We start from the raw sequence: 23,838 nt of genomic DNA, 5'->3' as shown, positions 1-23,838 counted from the left end.
ATAAATGCCCATATGGTCTTGTCTAACACCCTCCTGCCTGAGGAGTGCAGGCGAGTTTGGGAGCAAGCTAGAAATTATGCCGATGAGGTACATGAGACCTCCCCTATCCAACCGACTGCCACTGAAGCAGTCCCTGGTCAGGACCCCAATTGGGATTATAATTCGCCTGGAGGAATAACTAGTGGAAGCCAATTCATTACTTGCCTCATGGCAGGACTTAGAAAGGTCGTCCATAAGGCTATCAATTATGAAAAGCTTCAGGAAATCATCCAAGATAAGAATGAAACCCTTCAGCATTTTTAGACCCCCTGACCAAGGCTTTATTACAATACACTAATCTGGACCTTGAGACTCCAGATGGAAGACAACTACTCATGACCTACTTTTTCTCCCAGAGTTTCCCCAATATTAAGGTGCCTTGAGAGGGGACCCCTAACTCCCCAAGCTGAGGTTCTGGGAGTGGCCTTTAAGATATATAATGGGAGAGATGAGAAGGCCCGGAAGCAGAAATATCAGATGTCACTCAAGCCATCCATCCGGCCTCAGCATCTGTCCAGTTCCACTGGCCTGTGGAAAGGTCCTTTGTGACCACCCAGACCCCGTTTTAAATGTGGTTAGATGGGTCACTGGGCTCATATATGTACCAAGCATCACAAGCCTCCAGGCCCTTGTCCTAAATGCCATCAGGAAGGACACTGGGCTGTGACTGTCCTTGAACCCATAGTAGCCCATGGACATCCAGCCCTTCTGGTTCCCTTTCCAAGTCTTAGGACTGGCTGCAGAGGATTGATGAGGCCCAGGTCCCCATCACCTGACCACGACCACCACTCTGCAGGAACCCAGGGTAACTCTGCGTATTTCAGGTAGGCCTGTCTCCTTCCTCCTGGACACTGGGGCTACATATTTAGTCCTCAAGGAGTTCCGGGGGCCTGCCACTCATTCTGTGACCTCTGTTGTCGGGGTAGAGGGCAAACCTTACCAGCCCTTGCAAACATCCAGCCTGGTTTGTACCTTTGGCTCTCTAGTTTTCCACCCACTCTTTTTTGGCCATTCCACAGTGCCCTGTGCCCCATATAGGAAGGGACATCCTCACAAAGTTGAGGGGTACACTCTCCTTCTCCCCTCATAGGCTTCCATCCAGACTCGCCTGCCGCTCCCCCAACCCTCACCCTTACCTTAGGACCATCCCCTATTCCGTCTGCCAGTGCCTTCCCATTAGCCCCCTCCGAGGTGGACCCTACTGTCCAGGATGTTTCAAGTCCTGCCATGGCCTCATGCACGAGCCCATTCACATCCCTCTCAAAACTTTTTGCGGAGGAGCCTTGATCACGTTCTCCCATCCGCTTTGCTCTCTCCTCCAGGGATCTGAGCTGCTTTGGGATCCCGGCCTGCGGGCCCAGGAATATGACCACACGCCTTCTCCCACTCATCTAGCACTCTTCTTCTTATCCACACTCTGCCTCATTTGGGTAAGTGACTTCGCCCTTCCTAACCCTGGAGACAGCAGTGACAAGTCTCCTCTAGAACTTAGATCCTGGCCCAGCACCAAGATTCTCGCCCATGCCTTCCCCTTGGCGAGGTCACCCTGGGTCTTGGTTCTCAGCTCCTCAGCAGAGCTCACGAAAGCCCTGGCCAGGCGCCAAGACTCTCTATGGGCAAAGCCCGGGACTAGGAAGTAGCAGGTGACTCCCTTCTCTCCGTCCCAGACTCCAACTCTCCATGGGGACTCCCCAATCCCATCTGACTTACTTCTCGGCCGCCTCCTCGCCCACTTAGCCCCACTCGGTTTGGCTCCTGATCTAGAGGCCCATCGACCAGTTCAACCTTCCAATCTCCATAACTTTTGCGAGTGCTCAGGAAAATGGAAGGAAATCCCTTATGTGCAGACCTTCTCCTTCCTCCATTCTAAGCCTTCCTTTTGCTCCTCTTGCTCCCAGCCTGGCTTCTACTTGCCACTAAAGCTCTGGATTCCTCCAGAGACCGGACTTCTAGACAAACAAGGGACCCAGAGCCCTCCTACATTGTAAAACCCTAGGCCGCCATCTTCCTGGCCAAGGCCACACTGAAGTAAGTTAACAATGACAAAGGACAGACTCAGTAGACTTGATAGACAGGCTAAGGGGAGGGGGGAGTGTCAATTTAACTTTCCCCTTGGCTACAACACAGAAGAATGACTTCAAAACTTTCTCTCTCCATCTCCCTGATCTCACACACTCATTTCACCTTTACAGGGCTGAAAAACAGCGATTTGCTTTAGGGGTCCTTGGACTCATGCTAGGGCCACCCTTTGCTCCTGTGGCTTATCTATCGAAGGGTCTTGACCCTACTCTTCAGGGATGGGCCCCTTGCCTACGAATGTTGGCCGCAGCCTTAACGAGTCAAGAAACTCACCTTTGGGGCCCCACTTACCATCCTGGCTCCCTGTCACCTAAAGGATCTCCTCACCTACAAGGGCTTACATTCCTTGCCCCCCTGTCGCCTGTTATTTCTACAGGTTTCCCTGGCGGAAGATCCCCGTCTCACTTTCCACACTGCTCACCTTTAAATCCTGCTACCTCCTCCCCGCTGCTCAGGACTCTCCTCCTCTTACCCATTCATGCACTGAAACTCTGGAGGAGTTACTTCCACATCCCTCCCGCGTACAGGAAGGCCCCTGCTCCAGGCAACATGCACATGGTTCACAGAGGGCTTCCTTCCTTCAGGAAGGAGTTGGGCAGGGTATGCCATAGTCTCTCTAACCTCAGTTATGGAAGTGGCTCCCTCCCCAATAATACATCCTATCAGCAGGCGGAACTGGTTGCCCTCACCAGAGCCTTCACTGTGGCCAAGGGAGCCTCCCTCAGCGTCTACGCTGACTCCAGATACGCTTTCCACATACTTCTCTCCAGGGAAGGAACTTCAATTACTAAAGCCCCCTTTATCTCTGATCTCCTTCAGGCCTCAAAGCTTCCCACGGCCATTGGAACTGAGGATGGCAGCTACGCCCCCTTCCCCAGTAGGCACTTCCTTCCTGACCTCTCTCCTTGTCATAGGCCTTTTGCCCCCTGCATCATTAGATTTATTCCAGACCAGACTCAAAGGATCTCTAACCAAACCGTGAACCAGCTTCTGTTACAGGACTTTCAACCTCTCACCAGCATTGGGACATCCAGAGTCAGCATTGCCCATCACCTCCTGACCACACCATTGCTTCAATGACACCCCGAGCCCCTTACAAGGGTCCAGACATGGCCCCTTCCCAGCAGTAAGAAACTACAGAAGATTGATCTATGCCCCTGTTCCTTAAGGGGCCCAATAACAAACAAAAAAGGGGAGAATGTGAGGTTCTTGCTTAGCATCTGGACGGCCATCTTAAGTGACAGCTGCCATCTTAAGAAAAAATTTTGCTTTCCCCCCAAGGGCCTTTCTGAGAAAGGCTCACCACTCCCTCACACCAACCCCCCACCCTTCACTGCCCGCATGAGGACCCACCCAGCTCTAATCCCTGAGCCTCCCCCATGAAAGTCCTGAACCCCAAGCCTGTCTTGCCTTTGCCTCTCTCTGTCTATGGAGAGATGTCTTGCCCATCTCCCGGTTCCTCGCTTTCCTTCTCCAGGAGGCACGCGGGCCCTGACCGTTTAATCCGCATCTGTCCATCCCTCTGCTGATGCACAGTTGTCGCCCGCAGTCAGCCAAGGTCTTTGGTGAGGGACCAGAGGACAGCAAAAGGCCCCCCAAGCCAGGACCACACTTGGTCAGCACAGCACTCTAACCATCACAGTGTCAGCCAGTTCCCGGGGACAAGGAGAAAGGAACAGAAAAACTGAGCCCCAAAGAAAACATTGGGAAGTTCTCTCCTCTCAAAAACATCCTGCAGTGGCCCTGGGGTGACCAGAGCCCCAAAGACAGAATTGTTTGCTTCACAGTAAAACCTACCAAGTTCCTACACTGCACCTAAGAGAGAGGACGCTGCTAACACCTAGGCAGCCCACCCAGGCTGCCTCAGGATGGACCAGGAGAAGCTGAGGTCTCTATGTGGGAGGAAGGAGACCCAGGCTGAGGCGCCCATCTCGGGGACATCAGCCAGCTCCCTTTTGGAAGTCTGGATTATGCTTCTTGAGATGGAGGACAAGAGGCACTTAAACAACAGGCGCGTTTTGTAAAAATCAGTTAATTAGTGTGATAGCCAGATGTTCATCACTGTGACCAAAATGCTTGACAAGGACAACTCAGAGAAGGAGAAGTTTATTTGGGGTGCATGGACTCAGAGGTCTCAGTACTTGGCTGACTGACACCTGCCGCAGTCTGGCTGGGCACAAATCACGAGCCACTGAAGCAGGAACAAACTTTATTTCTGAACTCCACCAGCACACTCCACACACACGCTCCCCGGGAACTCTCCCTAACGCCACGCAGCCCGTCCAGGAACCAGCAGCCGGAAATATCCCTCCTCCAGCACTTCCCCAACCAATGGGAACTCTCTGGGAATCCCCGCGAGAGCTCAACTGGAACTCAACGGGAACTCTGCGAGAACTCGCTGGCGTCACCTCTCAACCACTACTTCTGGCAAAAATGCCATGCGTCATCCCGACTCGGCTGTGGCCCTCAACAGACACCATCGCTGTGGACTTGAAGTAAGGCAGCACATGGCAGAAGGGTTAGCAGAGAAAATCTACTCAGCTCTAGGAAGGAAGGAAGGAAGGAAGGAAGGGAGGGAGGGAGGGAGGGGGGACAAGGAACCAGGGACAGACATAGTCCAAAGGCTTGCCTCCAGTGACCTCCTAGCTCTAGCCACACCCTACCCATCAACAGGTTCCACCCAGTGGCCCATTCACCTTAATCCATCTAATGGATTAATCCGCTGTTGGGTTATAGCCCTGATAATCCAATATTTTCACCTCTGAACATTGCTACATTACCTGACACATGAGCTCTTTGGGGGGATATTTTTAGACTCAAACCATAATGAATATTTGATAAAAAATTAAAACACCAAAGAAATTTATTTGGTAACAAGTTTCTCAAGGTCATACCCACTAGAGGTAGGCAGTGTCAAGTAAACCAAAAGCTCGGTGTGTTTTCTGTGCATCTGTAACTGCCCCTCACCACCCAAATCACCAAGTAGTTCCTGCCCTGAATGACACTAAGCTTGAATCAGGAGCATATGCATCCAAATGAGTTTCCTTCCTGAGTTTATGGGGGTGAGTAGCAAGGGTTTGTAGATAAAAAAGGGGTCTATGTAAAAATGTATCTAACTTTATCAGAGCTTGATAGTGAAAGTTTGTGATCCTCTGGGGTCATTTCAGCCCTATTTTGTATTTTATTTAGAGACAGGGCCTCACTGAGTTGCTTAGTGCCTTGCTTTAGCTGAGGCTGGCTTTGAACTCATGATTCTCCTGCCTCATTCTCCAGAGCTTCTGGGATTACAGGTGCCTGGCAGATTCAGAGGAGGCCTGAGGAGAAGTGGAACATCATGGCAGAGGTTATGGAGGAGGGAAGCTGCTCATCTCCTGACAGCCAGGGAGGAGAGGGGAAGGGGAGAGGGGAGGGAGGGGTACAGAGAAGGGGAGGGGAGGGAGAAAAGGACCAGGAACAAGATCTACCCTTCCAGGCACACCTCTCAGTGACCTGTGTCCAACTAGGTTCCACCTCCTATAGTTTCTGCCACCTCCCCAAAACACCATCAGATGATTAATCCACCCATGAATTAATCCACTGGTTAGGTCAGAACACATGTGATATAATCAGTTCCCCAAAGTCTCATCTCTGAACGCTGCTGCAGTGGGGAACAGGCTTTCAATACACGATCCTCTGGGGTCATTTCAGATCCAAACCCTAACACATGGCTGTCTATGTCTATGTATATGTCTGTCTGTTTGTCTCCCTCTCTGTATTTATCGAATATCAAAGTGAGCTCTAATAAGATCTATTCTATGCTTGTATAGTTATATCAAAACGGATCCTACTGTTATGTATAACCAAAAAGAACCAATAAAATAAAAACATAAAACAAGCAAAATGAGATCTGAGACTGCCCAGCCCAGGTGTGTGTATTGCTGTTGCTCAGCAAATTATCCCCAAACTCAGGGGCTTAAAATAACAGCATTGATAATCTCACAGTTTCTGGTGCAAAACTGCAGATGTGGCTTGGCCAGGTCTTCCAGCAGAGGGTCTCACTCAAGGCTGCTGGTAGAGTTGACCAGACTGTGGCCGTCCCGCCACGTGGCGGGGAGGGAGCCCCTTGCAGGGGGGAGCTGGCAGGCTGGAGCACCTCCCGGGCTGCTGGACTGAGGCTCTGCATCCTTCACAGGCTGTGGGATGGCCACCCTCAGTTCCTGGGCTCCTGGGCCTCTCTTTAAGGCCACTGACTTCCCCCAGAGTGAGCCAGAGAGAACACGTGTGTGCAAGTTGGAAGTGACAGTTTTCTACAGCGGCTTTCAGAAGTGGCACCCCCTGCTTTTCCTGGGTCCTATTTATTAGAAAGACATTTCCAGGTCCTGTGCCCACTAGTGGAGAGGGGACACGTGAGGATGGGAGGATCCGGAAGGGGACTGCAGGAAGCCAATGTAGAGGGTGTTGGCCACACTCAGGGACTTGCAGAAATCAAACCTCTCAAGACCTTTTACCTAACTGTGAGACCCCCACCCTCATGGAAGGAATAGGAGAGTCCATTCTGCCAATTACAGGGTCACACAAAAGACTCCCTTTAGGATTTTGCATTTTTTTTAAACAGAGTTATCAATTTTCCTCTACATATTTTGAGAATAAGCACCTAGGCACACACAAATTGAGAACCATTATATCTTTCAACTGTTCTATAGTTTTAGTAGATCTCAATCTGCTGCTTTAAGGAATAATTCTCTTTCCTAACATACTTTTTTAATAGGCATTTTGATTTTAGCATAGCTATGTTAGTTTTTGTTTGGTTGAGACTTTCACAGTGTATATTTTCTACCTTTCACTTTTAATTTTTCAGCTTTAGGTGCAGTAATTGTAAATAAACAGCATATAGGTATGTCTAGATTTTCATATGTTAAATGTAACCTGAAAAATATTTGCCTTTTCACTCAAGAATTTGGTCTATTTTTATTTAGTGTGCCTGTAAATATTTTGAGCTACATTCTACCATATCGACAATGTGTTTGTTATTTGTGCAACCAGTTTATGTTCCTTTTCTCACACCTTTGAAACTTATTCTGAGTCAGTTAAGTAGTTTCCATAGTCTTCCTATGTTAGAGGAAAAATTCACACTCACACACGACAAACTCTTTGCAAAGTTTTGAGATATGATTGCTGTAAAATTAACCATCTTAAGCATACAGTGCAGTGTCTTTCAGTACATCCACCAGGTCATGTGAACCTTACCTGCACAATTCCCGAACATTTCATTGTCCCCAGATAAAAGCCTGTCCTTGATGGCCCTCAGTCCCTCTCCCAGTCCCAGGCAACCCTTGTTTTCATGGATTTGCCGATTTTGGATATTTCATACAAATAGACTCATCCAATATGCGGCCTTATGTTTCAAGGTTCAGCCGTGTTGTGGCATGGATCAGGCCTCCATTTCTTTCTATGGACAGATGACGTTCCATTGGGCATATCCATTCATTGTTTATCCATTCGTCAGCCAATGGCAAGTTGGGCTGTTTCCACTTTGGAGTTGCCATGCACATTTATGTACAAATATTTGAGCGCTTGTTTTCTATGCTCTTGGATATTTAAATATGAGTCAAATTGCAGGATTATAAGGTATATAAGGTAACCCTGTGTTTACTCTTGGGGAGAACAGCCAAACTGCTTTCTACTGTGGCCACACCTATTTACATTCCTCCCAGCAGTGGAGGAGGATTGCATTTTCCACCTCCTCAGGGACACTTGTTACTTCTTATAGCCACCCCATTGGTATGAAGTGGTAAGTTGAGATTTTAATTTTTGTTTTCCTAATGACAGTGAATTTTTTTTTTTTTTTTGTACTAGGGATTGAGCCCAGGGGTGCTTAACCATGGAGCCACATCCCCAGCCTCTTAAAATATTTTATTTAGAGACAGGGTCTCTCTGAGTTGCTTAGTGCCTCACTTTTGCTGAGGCTGTCTTTGAACTTGAGATCCTCCTGTCTCAGCCTCCTGAGCTGCTGGGATTACATGTGTATGCTGCCACACCTGGTCAAAAAAGTAATTTTTAAGCCAAAGTTAGAATCATCCAGTGTCATTTGCACCAAAGCAGAAGTCTGTCTGTTCATTCAGAGACATCATCAGGATGTTTCCTAGAGGATATAGAGAGGTCCCCTGGGGTTAGGGTCAGAGTCCACTTTTCCCCTATTGCTAAGCAGTGGGGGGATTAGTTATATATGTGTGTGTGTGTGTGTGTGTGTGTGGAGGGGGCTGCTCCACCACTGAGCTACACCCCCAGCCCTTTTTAATTTTTTGAGGTTGATCTCACTAAATTGCTGAGGCTGGCCTCAAACTTGCAATCCTCCTGCCCCAGCCTCCCGAGTGTCTGGGGTTATAGGTGCGTGGCACTGTGCCTGGCTGTGGTTAATTTCTAAATGCTAGTTAGTGTTGGGAAGGCTTGTTGGACTTACTTGCCCAGTTCCTCCCAATGTGGAAATAGCTTGCTGAACATTACAGTTCTCTAGTGTGTCCAACTTCCACTTGTAAACAGTCCTGAATCCTGAGCCACCTAAAACCTCAGACCACCCACCCTGCCCCACAGCACCACCAGTTCTGCCCCTGTAGAACTGTAGGCCCACGGAGTGCCAGGATGGGCTGCCCTTCCTCTGCGGGGCACAGACAAGACGAGCTGCTTGCCCTGGGTCAAGGTCCCAGGATGCCGGGATCCCAGACCAGAGGCTGTGTATGATTTGATCGGTCTTGTGTGGCCAGGGTGTCCTGAGTTTTTAAAGCTCTCCCAGTGATTCTAATGTGCAATGCAGATCCACAAGCCCTGCTCCCATGAGCATGGTCCCTTTTTTATTTTGATCTGATTTTGGTGGGCGAGTATGAAGAGCACATTTTTCCCGGGTTCAGATCACCAACAGGCTGTGTGATGATGGGAAAGTTGCCTGACCCCTCTGGGCCTCAGTTTTCTCACAAGTTACAAGGGTGCTTTCCATGTCCACTAGGTCCTGGTTGCTCCCCAGGACCTTTGACCCTGCCCTGAGGGCCTCCTTTCTTCTGCAGGGAAGCCTATCCCAGCCTCCACCAGGCATGTTCTGGAGGCTCAGAGATACCTTCCCATCTGTTTGCAGGGGCACACACCTGGGGATAGTGTCAGAAGTCTCAGAAGTTGCCTGTGCTCTGGGACAGAGGGACATGGGCAGGGACAAGTTGGTCAAGAAGTCACATGTCAATAACAGGCCACCCAATAGGTGCAGGGGGTGTGGTCCAGGGGGAGTCGATGGGACTGGCTTCCTGGGGCAGTGACAGACCCAGCCGAGGGAGCAGGGGGTCCGTCCATGGCACTATTTAGGAGGTGAATCGTGCAACACACTCTTCACCTGGGAGAAGCTGTAACATCTGCTCATAAAAGTGCAAGACAACAGCGTGCAAGTGGGTTGGAGCCTCTGATGCTGCCCATCCAGAGGGTATTGGCCAAGCACGCTGGCCTGGCCCTCTGCACACCCCGCGGTCACCCGTGACGAAGGGTGGAGGAGCCACGGAGCGGCCGTAGACAGCCACCCCTTACCTGGACTTCCCTCCCAGGCCTTCCAAACTCTGGTTCTTTTCATTTCTTTAGCCTTCTCTAGTCTTGCCAGAGATGTCATAAACTGAGTCAGTTTATCGAGACTTTTTTTTGGTACTGGGAATTGAACCCAGGGGTGCTCAACCACTGAGTCACATCCCCATCCCCTCCAGTCCCTCCGGCCCCTGCCTTCTTTAAAAACACAGTCTTGCTAAATTGCTTAGGGCCTAAGTAGCTGAGGCTGGCTCTGAACCTATGATCCTCCTGCCCCAGACTCCTGAGCCGCTGGGATTACAGGTGTGCACCACCACACCCAGCTCGAGACTTTTTGAGAGCTCTCATTTTATACATTATATACAAACATACCTCGTGTTCTCTATAAAATGTCGTGTTAGCTTTTCATCACTATAATGGAGTACTTGAGGGAATTGACTTATAAGGAGAAAAGGTTTATTTTGGTTTCCCAGTTTTGGAGGTTCCAGTGAACACGTGGGGTGGACACGTGGCTTTGGATCTCCGGCGGGGCATGCTGGAGGGCCCTGGCAGGGTGGAAACAATTCCCTCTGAGGTCACACCCACAGGGCCCTAAAAACCTCCCACGTAGCCCCATCTTCTGAAAGTCTCACCACTTCCCAATAGCACCACCCTGGGGACCACGTCTTTAACACGTGGACTTTTCTGGGGGGATATTCAGGATCCCCATGATGCGTACTCTCAAAAAATTACACGGGCCAATGCACCAAGTATTTAGAAGAGAGCTGGGCATGTGCTGCCACACTACTGTCACCCTTGTCACAACAGAGGAAGCAAGTCCTGAGTGGCACTAGTGGTCTCCAGACCCTCTGCTTCTTGGGTGGAGGGGACTGAGCAGTCTTTAAACCAGGAGCAGGGAAACACCAGGGAAGAGGACCTAATAGACACAAGAGCATAGTTTGGTTTTGGTGCATATCCCTTTAAGGTTTTAAAAACATAAGATATTGTTGCTGTCTTCAGTATATTATTTTATAAATACCCCATTCTTTTTCTTCCTTCCTTTTTGTACTAGAGATTATACCCAGGAGTGCTTAACCACTGAGCCACATCCCCAGTCCTTTTTAATTTTTTGAGACAGGTTCTCACTAAGCTGCTTAGGGCTTCACTCAATGGCTGAGGCTGGCCTTGAACTTGCAACCCTCCTGCCTCAGCCTCCCAAGTCACTGGGATGGCAGGTGTGTGCCACCAGGTGGGGCTCCGTTCTTTTTCAATAGCTGTGTATTCCATCGGGTGGTCGTTACACACAGCTGTAATCACCCTGTGAGCTGAAAATGCATTTACCACACGTAACCTGAGGCACGCTGCAGGGTGCTGGTGGTTTCCCTGGTGCCTGCTGAGCTGACTGACAGCTGCCACTGCCCAGCCTCACAAGAGTATTAGACCACATAGACTCAAAAGTCAAAGTACAGTTTCTACTGGCTGTGTATTGTCTTTGCACCATCACGAAGCTGCAAAACCAGAAGTCGAACCATTTCCAGTCAGGAACTGTCTGTCATTACTTAATCAAAACCCTATTGTTGGACACATGGGCTGTTCCTAACTTTTCCCCATTAGGCACGATCCTGAGATGAATGGAACTGCATATAGATCTCTCTTCTCACATTTCCAGTAAGAATTTATTCCTTAAGGTGATTTGTATTTAAGGAATTTATTCCTTACAAATGGAATTGCTGGGTCCAGGTTTTCAGTGATCTATTTTGACAGCGACTATCCAATTCTATAAAATTGTACCAATTTAGACTTCCAATATCAAAGTTTGCATTTCCTTCCACCCTCACCGACTGGGTGTGAATCTCAGAACTTCACCCACGTTGCCAGTGTTCCTCCAAGTGCTTCAGAGAAGGGCGGACAGGGCCTGGACCAGCCACGTCCAGGCTGATGGAGCCAGATTCCTACCCTGAGAATCTACTGGGCTAGTTCCCTAGTGGTCAATTCTAGAAAGCAGACAGAACCAGGGGTCGTTACTGGAATACGGGTTTTGCCACACTGACCTGGCCTAAGCCTGGTCTTATCCCTGACAGATTACCTTTGTGATTTGGGTCAAATGTTAAAAAGGGAAGCTTCCTTCCTCTAAGACAGGAACGAAAATACCTACACTGCAGGTGTGGGTACAGAAGAAATAAGTCACAGAGCCAAATCATAGAACTTATGTCTGATATGACATAAATGTATCAAGTTGACAGACCTCAGCAACATATTTTAAGAATATTTTCTTGGATAGAGAAGCAGGCAGTGGTCCCTGGCTGGGGCGGGGGTAGGGCTTTGGAAGGATCTGACTGGCTGTATCCTATTTCCTGCCTGGTGGAGAGTTACACAGGTATATTCATCCCACTAAACTGCACAGACGTTTTAGTACATTTTTCTATTTCACAGAAAAGATCAGAGAAGACATCTCAGGAGAAACCTTGCAAGTGAAGAATCACAGAAACATTTCAAATGTGTTAAGAAATATTAGTTTTATTTAACCAGTTTTCACAGCTGAATATTTATTCTATAAAAACTTTACAGATTGTACAGTTTATATATAGTTCAAACTACTGAACAAAAAGTAGGTCCCACAGATGCAAAAATACTGTACCAATCAATCCAAGTAAAGGCAGATTTACACACTGTACAGTTCTCCGCGTGGTCGGGGCGGGGGTCAGTTCTAAGTATAAACTTCAAAACTGTACAAAAATAAGGTTTTGATTTTATTTCATTCTTCATACATTCAATATGATTGCAAGCCCAGAAGCCTTACTAATAACAGGCGTCTGTCGTCAGGAATCAGTCCCCACTCCTGAAAGGAATGCGCGTCCCCGTCCACACAGGGCACTCTGGGACACTGAACTGTACTCAGGATGTGGTGGAGACATAAAAGCAGAGACCAAGAACATTAAATGTTGAATATAAGGTAGTTCTTTTTTGTTTGGAAAGGAGTTTCTGTATTTAATAGTGTGCCAAAAGAATTTTAACTTATTAAATAAAATATATTCTAAGTGAACCTAAAAATTACACTTTATAAACATAAAAATACTTTTTTTTTTGGTGTAATTCAATCATATCTGCAGATAGAAAACCAAAAACTGTATATAACAGAGTATTTCTCACCCAGCAACAAGAAGTGCTTATGTAGTTATTTTCCCAAAGGGTCAGAGGAACTATTTAAAACCCACTAAGACTAACTCATAACTTAGATACTCATACTGAGGCTATTCAGTGACTCACTAATACTGTAAAACAAGCTTTCTTGGAGAGAGTGGTTTCTTCATGTTAACTGGGTAAGAACTAGACATAATAAGAAAGAAGAATCAATCGACATCTCAGCATAAATCCTAAGTGCATGTTTATGTCTTTCAGCGGAACTACTTTTCCTTAAAGGTAAGTCTTACTTTTGATTTAGAATTTTCCATCTCTGAGGTATCTGTACCGCTCCCCTTGGAGACGAAGGAACGTCTCAGGTCTTTTTGTATCTCTATTTGGGGGAGGGGGAGATGAGGTTGGCTAATACCCCTTTAGATTCTGTGTTCGAGAAGGAAAATTGTAAAAAAAAAAAATGAGGAAAATAAACATTATTCCAGACTTTCTATCACCCAAAATGAATACAACACAATTCTCTTTTTATACAGTACTAGCCAAAGGAAACAAAAGTTAGAGCGTCCAAGAGCAGCCTAGTGCTCCCCATTATACTTTTATACTTGTGAGTATATAAGTATAAAATAATGACGTTTGCACAAAGGAGCTTTGTAGTTATTTATTTGAAAGTTACAGTACTTAAAAACTCCTCGATAATAAATAGCCTGGATGTTCCCAGCCCTGCTTCTAACGTGTGCTACAGGTAAACTTGTTTCAGGCTGTGAGGATGGATCGTGGCAACTGGGAGCCGCCGATGTCCTGCTCAGACCAGTTTCAGGGTTGCTGGCTCATGGCCTGCCGATCAAAACTCATCGATTTTCCTCTGTAAGTACTTTAACATGGAGTCCATGCCCTGGGCCGAACCCCAGATTTTCTTCAGCACTTCACACTCCCTCTCGTTGGCCTGCTCCAACTCCATCTTCATGTTACAGCGCACGAGGGCCTTGGACTCCTCCAGCACCTGCAGCGGGCAGCAGGGGGCAAGTTAGCATGCTGACCTCTGCGGGCACTGGCCCTGCGTCCCCACCTGGGGAGACCGTCAAACCCGAGCCACTACTTGTTACAAGAGCCAGCAGCCCACCTCCAGGGCCCCCACACACGTCAGGACAGCTGGCCTCTGAACCGGTGGGTTCCACATCTGTGGACTCTTATCAACACGGCACTGAAAATATTTGAAAAAATCAGTGCCTGTATTGAACATGTACAGACCTTTTCTTCTCTCAATAATAAAGGTATAAAACACCTACCAAAGTAGTATTTACAGTGCATTAGGCTTTATAGGAGGCAAATACCAAGGTGTTTTTATATAGGGGACTTGAGCACGCAAGGAGTTTGGTACGGGGAGGCCTGGAACCACTCCTTATGGATGTGGAAGGTGACTCTACTGCACTACTGTCATAGGCAGGTGTGGACCCCTGAACTGGATGTCCACTCCCTTGATACTTTGAGAACACCTGTTGAGCACATTTTCTAAACAAAGTTTAATTTTAATTATGAAGGTTGTTCAGATGTCTGGGCAAGTTTAGATGAGAGTTATGGCAGTTAACATTTCATCCTATAATGTGTTAAATGCAATTTGTTAGAAGATTATTATTCAGCACATTTATTAAACAACAACAAAATAGGCTCACCGAGTGTGGGGGACACTAAGTGTAATTATATGAAGGGGCTTCACCAGCAGGAAAGAACGGTATCAGTGCTGGTTGTGGTAGACATTCAGTGGACACCTTAAATTACTAATTCAAAATGAAGTCTACCCCTTTAATTTGGGGGGATATTCATAGGGGGACCAGGTGCACAGGTCTGGGGAGACAGCACCCACTGTGGCCTGTCAGTACTGGGCTGGAAGGTGGCTGTGCTGCGGTGTGGGGGACTCAGGATATACTCAGGATATACAGGTGAAAGAACCAACTGCACGTACCACTGGGTTACACGAGGCCAGTTCCTTGATCCGAACCATGACTTCCTGGGTGAAGGTCCCTGGCCAAAACACCTGGGAGACCAAGCCTTTGCCACAAGCCTCCTGTGCAGTCAGCTTCCGCCCACTGAGCAACATTTCATTTGCCTGAAACAAGAAGTGTTCACGGGGTGTGACACTGGGGAGAAGGCAGCAGGGGAGACCCATCCCCAGAACCCACCACTCAAAATCCAAACTGAGACGGAGATTTAAAAACGCTGGAATCTGCCGTGTCCTCCAGGGGCCACCAAGAATAAACCACGTGCGAGGGCACGAAGAGTGGGGCCTACTGGGAGAGTGGGGTCACCTCAGAGAGTCCCTAAGACCAATTCTGGGGAAGTGAGCCCTAAGTAAGGCTAGGCGAATCAGAACCCAGGACCCGAGCCAGGACTAGGCCAACGGGGTGGCCTCTTCTCCAGACACAGAGCCAATGTTTTGGTGGCAGTGTGCTGGGGGTTGAAGCTTTGAAGGCCACACTGTCACCTGGATATTAAAATGCGAAATGATCCAGGCAGGACCCCAGTGTGTCCCAAATCACTGTGATCTGTTTAAGAGGGCTAACGTGAGACCCACTGGACAAAGCTAACATTTGCTTTTGTTTAAAAAAACCCACATGTATAATTGACACTGATTTTGTCCTGGATCCCAGGTCACTTTTCAGGTGCCTGGAGACTGTGTGTGGATCGGCTCACACTGTGAGAGGCAAGAAGGGAAGGACGCACCTGACGGGCTTTGGAGTGGCCTAACATGACAACTGCCTGCCCATGGTCATCCTGAGATGACCCCTTCCCCGGTTGGGAAGAAGACCTGACCACGAGCGAAGTCCTCTCAGGAAGGCCTACAGTCACTGAGTGTGTCCCCTGTGGGCCCTGCTTGTCCCCTGCAGGTGCAGGCTGTGGGCACAGGCAGTGTGTGGCTGGTGTGTGCCCTTCAGCAGAGGGGCAGAAGAGTCGGGGACAGGCTCCTCACGAGATAGTTTGCCAGGTCCTCAGCTTCTCCCAAAGTGCAGCCTGCTCTACGGCTCAGTCTTGGGACAAAGCTGTGATGTGTGAAGAGTGCTCAGCCCCCGGTGGAGTGAACAGCTCCCTAACGTGACACGACCTCGCTGCTGGCTGTGAAGACAGCTTTTCTCAAGGCAGACTCCAGGGCAGCGAGGAAGGAAGCCGGAACAGGGCCCCTGTGGCAGGCTCGGTGATGCGCCCCAGGGTGACTGACTGTTGCTTTCCTGGATTTTGTCTCAGTGTACAGTGAAGACAACACCACTCAATCCCTTGGTCAAGGAGGACGATGTTCTCCAACAAGACCCACCTGAACCAGAGCCTGAGCTGGGCCTCCCACACCCAGGACCGCCTGGCCGGGGAGGATTCTCCTCCATCCCTCCCACGGCTGCCTTCCCTGGTCCCGCCAATCAGAACTGCCCTCCCCTCCTGCAAGCACACTGCCCCGGGGGTCTGTCTTCCTCTGAGCCCAGCCGGCTCTGCACTGCGACGGTGGAAAGTCCTTCCCTAACCCTAGCTTTCTCTAGTCTGGATGGCTGGATGTGCCGGACATCCAAGGGCATTTCTGAATTTACCCCAGAGTATCAACGTTGGGGCTGACCCTGGTGGCCTCACATAGGCAACGGTTCACTTGGTCATTAAAACCACCAAGCAACCATTAAGAAAAAACTAATAGACTCCATCTGAATCAGGGCACCCACTGCCCCTGCCCCCATTTTCACTAGTCATAAAATGGGAGGTTTTAAACTTCTACCCAAATAACAGACTTGCCAAGCTGTGGTCTCTGGGAAATTCACTAGCTGTGGACTGAACACGAGACCCTGGGAGATGACCCACAGAAACAACTCATGTGGTCAGAACTGTCCAAATGTCTACAAGTCACCGTGTGAGACCTGGACCTGAGGAGGAATGCTGGAGGAAGGAGAAACACAGGCCTCGGCCAAAAGGACACGAAGAGGCACAGGGAGAGCTTGGGGGGGGGGGGGGAGTGGCGGAGGGTCTGGGTTTCGACCTACAAGAGCAGCTGTGGCTGGGGTTCTGCCACTTACTCCTGGGGCCGCCATCTGTAAATGCCCCAGGAGGGCAGCTCTTGTTGGTGAACTCAGGGAAGGACATGGCCATTGACTGGGCACTGCTCCAGCCAAATGCCCCATGAGGACTCAGTGGTCCAAGCTCACAAGTGGGGCCTGTTTGTGGGCCTGGGTCCTTCTTTGTGCTCTCCTCAGCCGAGACTCTGTGTCAGTCACAAAGTGCACAACTTCCCCAAGCATGTAGGCTCCTGGGGGTGGGGTGGAGGGTCACAGGCTGATCTGTGACCTTGCAGAGTGTCTGGAGTATAGTAGGCACCCCGTGAATGTCTCCTGGGGACAAGGAGGGTGACCCATAGAATGGCCTCCTGAGCTAACTGTCATGGTGTGGCTGCACCTGCGGCTAAGCGTCATCTCCCCGGCAGTGGATGGAGGGCTCCTAGCTTGCTTCATGATCACGTGATCCCCATGTCTATCTTCAGTCTTGCCTCAGATACACCCAAAGTTCAAAAAAGTAAGTGCATCATTTCAACAAGAGCAACCCCAATAAGCGACACCTCAACACCACTTATTTACTTTTTGTAGAGGTTCAAATACTCTGTCTGAAATCTGATGCATTTGCAGGTGTGAAGTGTAGGATCCTCCCTCTTGCTCAGAGCAGTTTCTCTCTGGGCTCTGGAGTCATTCGGGGATGGTATTAACTTTGGTGTGGGGGCTGCTGTGTGTGTTGGAGGAGGCTGACCAGCATCTCCTCAGTTGGGACAACCAAGACAACATTTCCAGACAGACATTGCCCCATGCCCTGGGGTGAGCAAAGTTGCCCCAGGTACATTCTAGGGGAACCAAATGTATCTATTTGTCAAGACCTGTCCAGTGGGGAAGACAACTGACCCAGATTTGTATATGATTTGGCCAAATCCAAGCCATCTACAAATCCTGCCAAGCAGTGAATACCAAGACCCCCATCGCCAAGCAGCACGTGGCCCAAGGGCTCCACTTCCAAAATGCCTTTGCCCAAAAGGTGCCTGATGTCCAAGTCTGCCTGTTTCCCCCAGATCTGCCCTTCCCGTGCACCTACACCTCACAAATATTCTCAGGTCCTACAACAGGAGAGAAAATCCTCAGACTTCAATCTCTATAGAGAAACCCCAAATGAGCTTATTCGCATGATGTTATTGTTGATAAGGATTCTCTACGCCAGGATTATTATGAAACCACCTATCCACAGTGAGAACTCACTCAAAGAAATTGTAGTGATGACTTGAACCTGGAACCAGGCAGCGGCAGGTAGGTGCAGCCTGGTGATGCGGACAAGACGGACAACACAGATGACCCGAGCTTTCATGTGGGAAGCATGGAGCACTCCCCGGGGTAGACAAAAATACGCCCCCAGCCCGGGAAATGCTGGCTGCCCAGCTGCTGGGAGAAGGTCAGCAGGCAACTGAGAGCTTCCAGCTGGCCTTACCCATGGACTGGCCCTTCCTGGGGCTGCTACTGTAGCCAAGTGTGGCGTAACCATGAGGCCATGTAGGCTCCAGAGCTTCGGGGGCTGGACAAGGCTTTGCCAGGGCTGCACCCCAGCTTTGCCCTCTGCCCAACCCTGCTTCCTCCTGCCCTTCCACCGACGATGACACCAAACTCACCAAATCCCACTTGCAAACTCCACCTCAGCTTCCAGAGAAGTGAACTTGTGGCAGGTGGGAACAGAATGAACGCGGGGGGAGGGACTCGGGGGCTGGATGGCTTCCTGTTGGCTGGCAAGGAGGCCCGCTGCTGGGCAGGCAGAGTACCAGTGGTGCCCGCACAGGGGCCTTCAACGTGTCCCCGCCTAAGGTAGGTCTGTTAGGGAACCACAGAACGTGGCATGGGACCTCTGGGTGGATGCCTCCAAGCCCTGAACTTCAGACTCCTCTGACCCTATGTGTCCACAGAATGGTCCAACTGTCCCCACTAACAGCACGCTGCCCTGCTTGAAGGCAATGTGGGTTCACTCTCAAGACAATACTGAGACCTGTCCCATCCTCCACAAACTGAGACCCCTAAGACCTGTCCCATCTTCGCTCAGGTGTCAGGCCTGTAACTTGTCTCCTCCCTGAGAGTAATCGTAGAGCCAGCCACAAGGTACCGGTGGGGGCAGTGGAAGACTTGTGGGTCTCATTCTAAGGGCATATGGCCCAGGGCCTGACAGGAAGGATCAATGGTGTGACCTCACTCCTGGATGGTGCTGAGAGTGGGGACTCACTCTGAGCTGAGCAGGAGGGCCAGGACAGCTGTGGCTGACAGTGGAGGGGGTGGGATTGGACATCACGTGGAAGAGCCAGGGGCAGGATCACAGGATAGTTCTCAACGCCCTGGAACAAGGTGGTGCTAGTCTCAGAAGGGAAAGATGTGCCTGCTGTGCTGGCTGGGACTTTAGTTAGAGTGTGTGGCCATGGGGCACCAAACAAACACATGTCAGCAACGTCCACCAGAAGCTGAGTCACACCAGACCCACAGGTGTGAGGCCAGGCAGGGCCAGTGGCAGGCGCAGGCTCCCACATTTGCTGCACAGGTGTCCTGCCTTAGCCCATACCTGTGGCCACCGGGGCATTCCCTGTGACTATGCATAGTCAGTGTGCGGGTATGCAAGCCAAAGGGGAACAGCAACTTGACTGATGCCTTACAGGGCCGTGGACATAAAGAACTGCGATGAGGGGAAACGCTACCAACTGGGGGGTGCACCTGGAGCAGCAGCAGGAGATCCAGTTAGAACACTGATCCACAGCAGGGGTGGGGGGCCTGGATGGCTGGCTGGGCTGTCGTCCTGACTGCAGCCATCCCCGTGAGGACTGACAGCCCTATGAACTGAGCAAGGGATGGTTTCCACAGCATGGACCCTGAATGCCAAGGTGATTTTAGCTACTGCTGCCTCCAAGTCAGCCTGGACAGCACTGTTCTTAGAAGCGCACCCAGTTGGCACCTGGTGGTGCCAATGGGAATGTCCCACCCCTGCCCCCAGTGTTGCCTGGTAATAGCAGGCCCTCAGGTCTGAGGCTTAGGGAGGGTCTAGTCCACCAGCACAGAGTGCCACAGAGCATCATGCCCGAACAGAAGACCCTCCTAGTGGTGAGGGACTTACAGGAGGGGGCCAGGACCACGGGGCCGTCTGGCTGAGCCACACACAGCATCTACAGAAGCTGTGGCCTGATGGAGGGTCCGCAGACCAGGGGCAGGCAGAGCACCAAGGTGGCAGTGTGTTCCCTGGGCACAGGACTGTTTTCTGACTCGTGGTGCATACAGCACACCCAACACCTGCTACAAGTTGTGTCCCCAGCTGGAAGGATGCATGGCCTGGGGCAAAGGTGAAACAGGACACTCTAGGTCCTGCCCTGCCCAGTGGTACCACTCTGGCTTGAGCAATGCAAGGTGACCAGGCCTGGGCCCGTTAGTAATGACACCAGCAGAATGTGGTGAGGGCACATCTAGCTGAAAAGCAGGATGGCCAAGGCCCGAGTGGCAGCGGGCTGCTGCTTGTTCTAAGGAGGAGATTCCTCCTCCTCACGGGTTTTTTTTTAGGGGGTGGGGTGGGGTGGGGGAGTATTCTACTTTTGGAACACATTTAGGCTTATGGAAACATTATCAAAACGTGTAGGAGTTCCCATTAGCTGGCCCAGGCCTCCCTACATTAACAGGTACCTACCTGTTAGGAGGAGCAAACCCTGGGCGTCACCACTGACATCACACGACTCACCTGCACCACTCTGGCCAGTTTCCCCACTCAAACCCTTTTTCTGACCTGGGATCCCAGGACTGCTTTGAGCTGTCCCATCCCCTGTCCTCCTGGGTGCAATGGTCCACAAGCCTCAGTGTCTCCATGCCGCTGACACTTCTCAGGAGCACTGCTCAGTACTGCAGACTGCCCCACGGCCCGGGTCTGTCGGGTTTTCCTGGTGACTAGACTGAGCAGTGCACTTTGGCAGGAGTGCTGTGATGGAAGCTGTGCCATCGCAGGTGTCACGCCTGGTGCACTGAGGTCCACAGGCCTGGCTGGTGGATTCTGACCACGAGTCTCTCCTCTGAAAAGCTCTTTTTCTCACAGCCCATAACGAGAGGGTGCAAATGTCCTCTTCCTCCCTCAGGCCCCCATTCCCTCAGTTTGATAGTCTTGGACAGTTATTACCGCCTGACCTCGTCCTCTAGGACTGCCCTGGGAAGAGGGGGATCCCGGCAGCAGTGGGCTGGACTGTGTTGGATGGAGATGTGCCACGTGACCCTGCAAGGGAGGTCTTGCCTCCGTTGTGGGTGATGCCACCAGCCGGCAGCCATTGGCCTCTGTGGGGACTCCCTCAGCTGCAGAGCCACCCTGTCCAGACCACATGGGCTCCAGAGCCCCCGGGTATGGCAGAGCTGCAGTCTCATGTCCTCCCTGTCTCTCAACAGGTGCCCACTGGTTGCCTCCAACTTGTCAGCTTCTGGGGAAGCACACCAGTGGCACTGCCCCTTGCCCTAATTCAAGGACCAAGGAAGGAGGTACGTGTGTCACTGTGTTTCTGCGCAAGGAATCAAAACCTACCAAACACATGCTATGGTGGGTTTGTTCACACAGTTAAAAAAATCAAACTAAAATCACATGGGAAACCCCCTCTTTTATCCTTTGCAACTATGCTCCCCCATTGCTTTCCTGACAAGTGCAAGGTTTATGGGTTATTAGGTAAAGAATTTTTCAGTTGTAAACTCTGTTGTCTGGCTTACACCTGGGGAATTATCAGTGTTATCAGTGTTGGTTATGCAAAGTTGAAGGCTTCTGTATGAATGGGGTCCTTCTCTAGAGAAGGATGCAAAATAGTATCATAATGTCCCATGAACCAAAATCTCCATTACAAGTGTATTTGATGGATAGTTCCCACAGAACGACACACTGTATTTTGAGAAAAACAACAACCACACTAAATTTCTTCAGGACATTTTCTAGAATGATCTTTTTTTTTTTTTTTTTTTTAAAGGTACTCACAGATGCTCCTCCCATAATCTTGGGAAACATAACGGTAGAACAGCCATCTGGACTCTGTCCGAAGGTAGTATAGGGTGTTTGAAACCAAGCCTTTTCGTTAGCCCAAACCACATCACAAAGAGGCAATATGGATGCTCCTAGTCCAATGGCAGGGCCATTTACTGCTACAATAATAGGCTTCTTAAACTGAATGAAAGTATTCACGAAGTTTCTAAAATGAAAAATAAATGGGGAATTACTCAAAACATTGCATATTTGAGCAGATGAAAAAAAATCTATTATGGAACTCAGTTTTTACCAAGATGTAAACTCTGTGGAAATCATTATAAGCTGAAATTTGTTGAAGGCCCTCTCCCAGAAGTTTCGAACTTCGGATTTATTTACTGAGTGTCGTAAAGGCTTAACAAGAGCCAGGACACAACCCAGGGGGCAGCTCCTTAGTCATCTGGGAACAACAGATTCATCCTGAACTTGGACTGAACTAGACTGAGTGAGTGACCTGGGGTGTGTGGAAGCAGGATGGCTCAGACACCAGACCAGAAAACAAGAACCGCAGGTCCAGCAGGCACACGGCCACACCCCCTGCTGACCCTTTAGCAGACTCCACTTGGCAGCAACTCAAGGAGAGCAAGACCAGGAGTGGGATGGCCGCCGCAGAGCAGGCAGATTTTATTAAAGAGTCAACACTGCTTTAGGATCTGGATGGAAAAGTAAGCTGCTTTTCAATTTGGGGAGATGGTGTCAGACCATATTGGGAATGAGCACGTTCCTCCCAATCCCAGAGGCTACGCTGAGAAGTTGTTTCTTATTATGACTTAACACAGTGGAGAAAAGGGTAAACATACACCAAAATGAATTCAAGATAATCCCTTTAAGGCAGTTCAAGGTCTAGATTGGAAATGCACAATAAAGAGAGCTTTCACACTGGATGGATTCTAAACCTGAACCCTTGTTAGAACTGAAAATAGCCATCTGATGCGCTCTATAATTCAGCAATTTAAAAAGCTTGAAGCAATCTGTTCAGATTTCTGAAAATCATACTCAGCATGCATGAACAGCTCCCACCCCCAATACTGGCAGGATGAGTGGTATTTTTCTGGAGGGGGCAGGATGGGGAGGCGAGGAGGGTGGGCATGTACAGGAGTACGTGTGGAGACCAAGGCAAAGAGGGGTTACAGAGCCAAGGAGCCTGTTAAGCTCTAGTCACTGCAAGACCCCCAAGGTCTGTGGGATCTTTGCATTGAGCAAGAATCCATTCATTCAAATGAATGAGCTTGCTAAGACTTGCTAAGTGAGAAGACCTGAGGCATTGTCACCAAGATCACATGGGGTCTACTGATACAAAGAGGGTCAGGAAACCTCTTAGCCAGGCTCTTGAAATTAGCCTGGAGAGAAGCTACTTCAGTTGTGCTGCTGTTTGAGGCTTTGAGATGGAAAGACATTTCTACCCTCAGTTACTGGTGCCCCTTGGAAAGAGCTGCTGACTTGCCCCCATGATATGGAGCAGATGCTCCCAAAATATGTCTCCTTCAATGCCTGGAGTAGCTCCACATACAGGCTCAGGTGGAGTATAACATGCCCCAGTGCTGACATCTGGGAACCACCAGGGTTGGCAGTGACATGAAAAGGACCATAAAACCAGGGTAATAATAAAATGATTCCGTAGAGAAACGGTAAGAGGAACTAATTACTTCAAAAACCCGGCTTCTAAGGAGATGAAGAAAAATCAGAACTGGGATTTTAGCAACCTGCTGAATTTTTTGCAACTGAAATTTTATTTTGATTTTTGCCTGCAATAACAAATTCAACTGAAACCGAAAGCTCTTTTTAGGAGGGGACTGAATTCACCAGCATACTCTAGAGCAAAGATTTTCTCTTCTCGGAGGAAACTGGCCATTTTGTATGTGAGCTCCACAATACCAGAAAAAAACATGGTCTGCCCAGAAAATTGTGTTGTCAACAAAACCCTTCTAGAAATGCTGTGTCTAACAGAAACTTCTCAGGGCCACTGAGAACTCAGCCTTGTGACTACAACTCTCCAGGGGTAGGGAGTGGGGACAG

At 49.5% G+C, this 23,838-nt stretch overlaps 1 protein-coding gene across 1 annotated transcript in view; it reads right to left on the bottom strand.

Moving 5' to 3' along the window:
- Positions 1-12,127: 12,127 nt before the first annotated feature.
- Positions 12,128-23,838, bottom strand: part of Cdyl (chromodomain Y like) — a 179,148-nt gene continuing 167,437 nt past the window's right edge. The window contains exons 5-7 of the mRNA XM_027948171.2: positions 21,778-21,988; positions 14,726-14,869; positions 12,128-13,765 (exon numbers count right to left, since the gene is read on the bottom strand). Coding sequence (XP_027803972.1) covers positions 13,607-13,765; positions 14,726-14,869; positions 21,778-21,988 — 514 coding nt within the window. The 3' untranslated portion in view covers positions 12,128-13,606. The remainder of the gene's footprint in view (positions 13,766-14,725; positions 14,870-21,777; positions 21,989-23,838) is intronic.

This window comes from Marmota flaviventris, chromosome 6, assembly GCF_047511675.1.
Source record: "Marmota flaviventris isolate mMarFla1 chromosome 6, mMarFla1.hap1, whole genome shotgun sequence".
Lineage (NCBI taxonomy): Eukaryota > Metazoa > Chordata > Mammalia > Rodentia > Sciuridae > Marmota > Marmota flaviventris.
The sequence above is the reverse complement of the archived record's forward strand: the minus strand, read 5'-3'. Positions and strand labels throughout refer to the sequence as shown.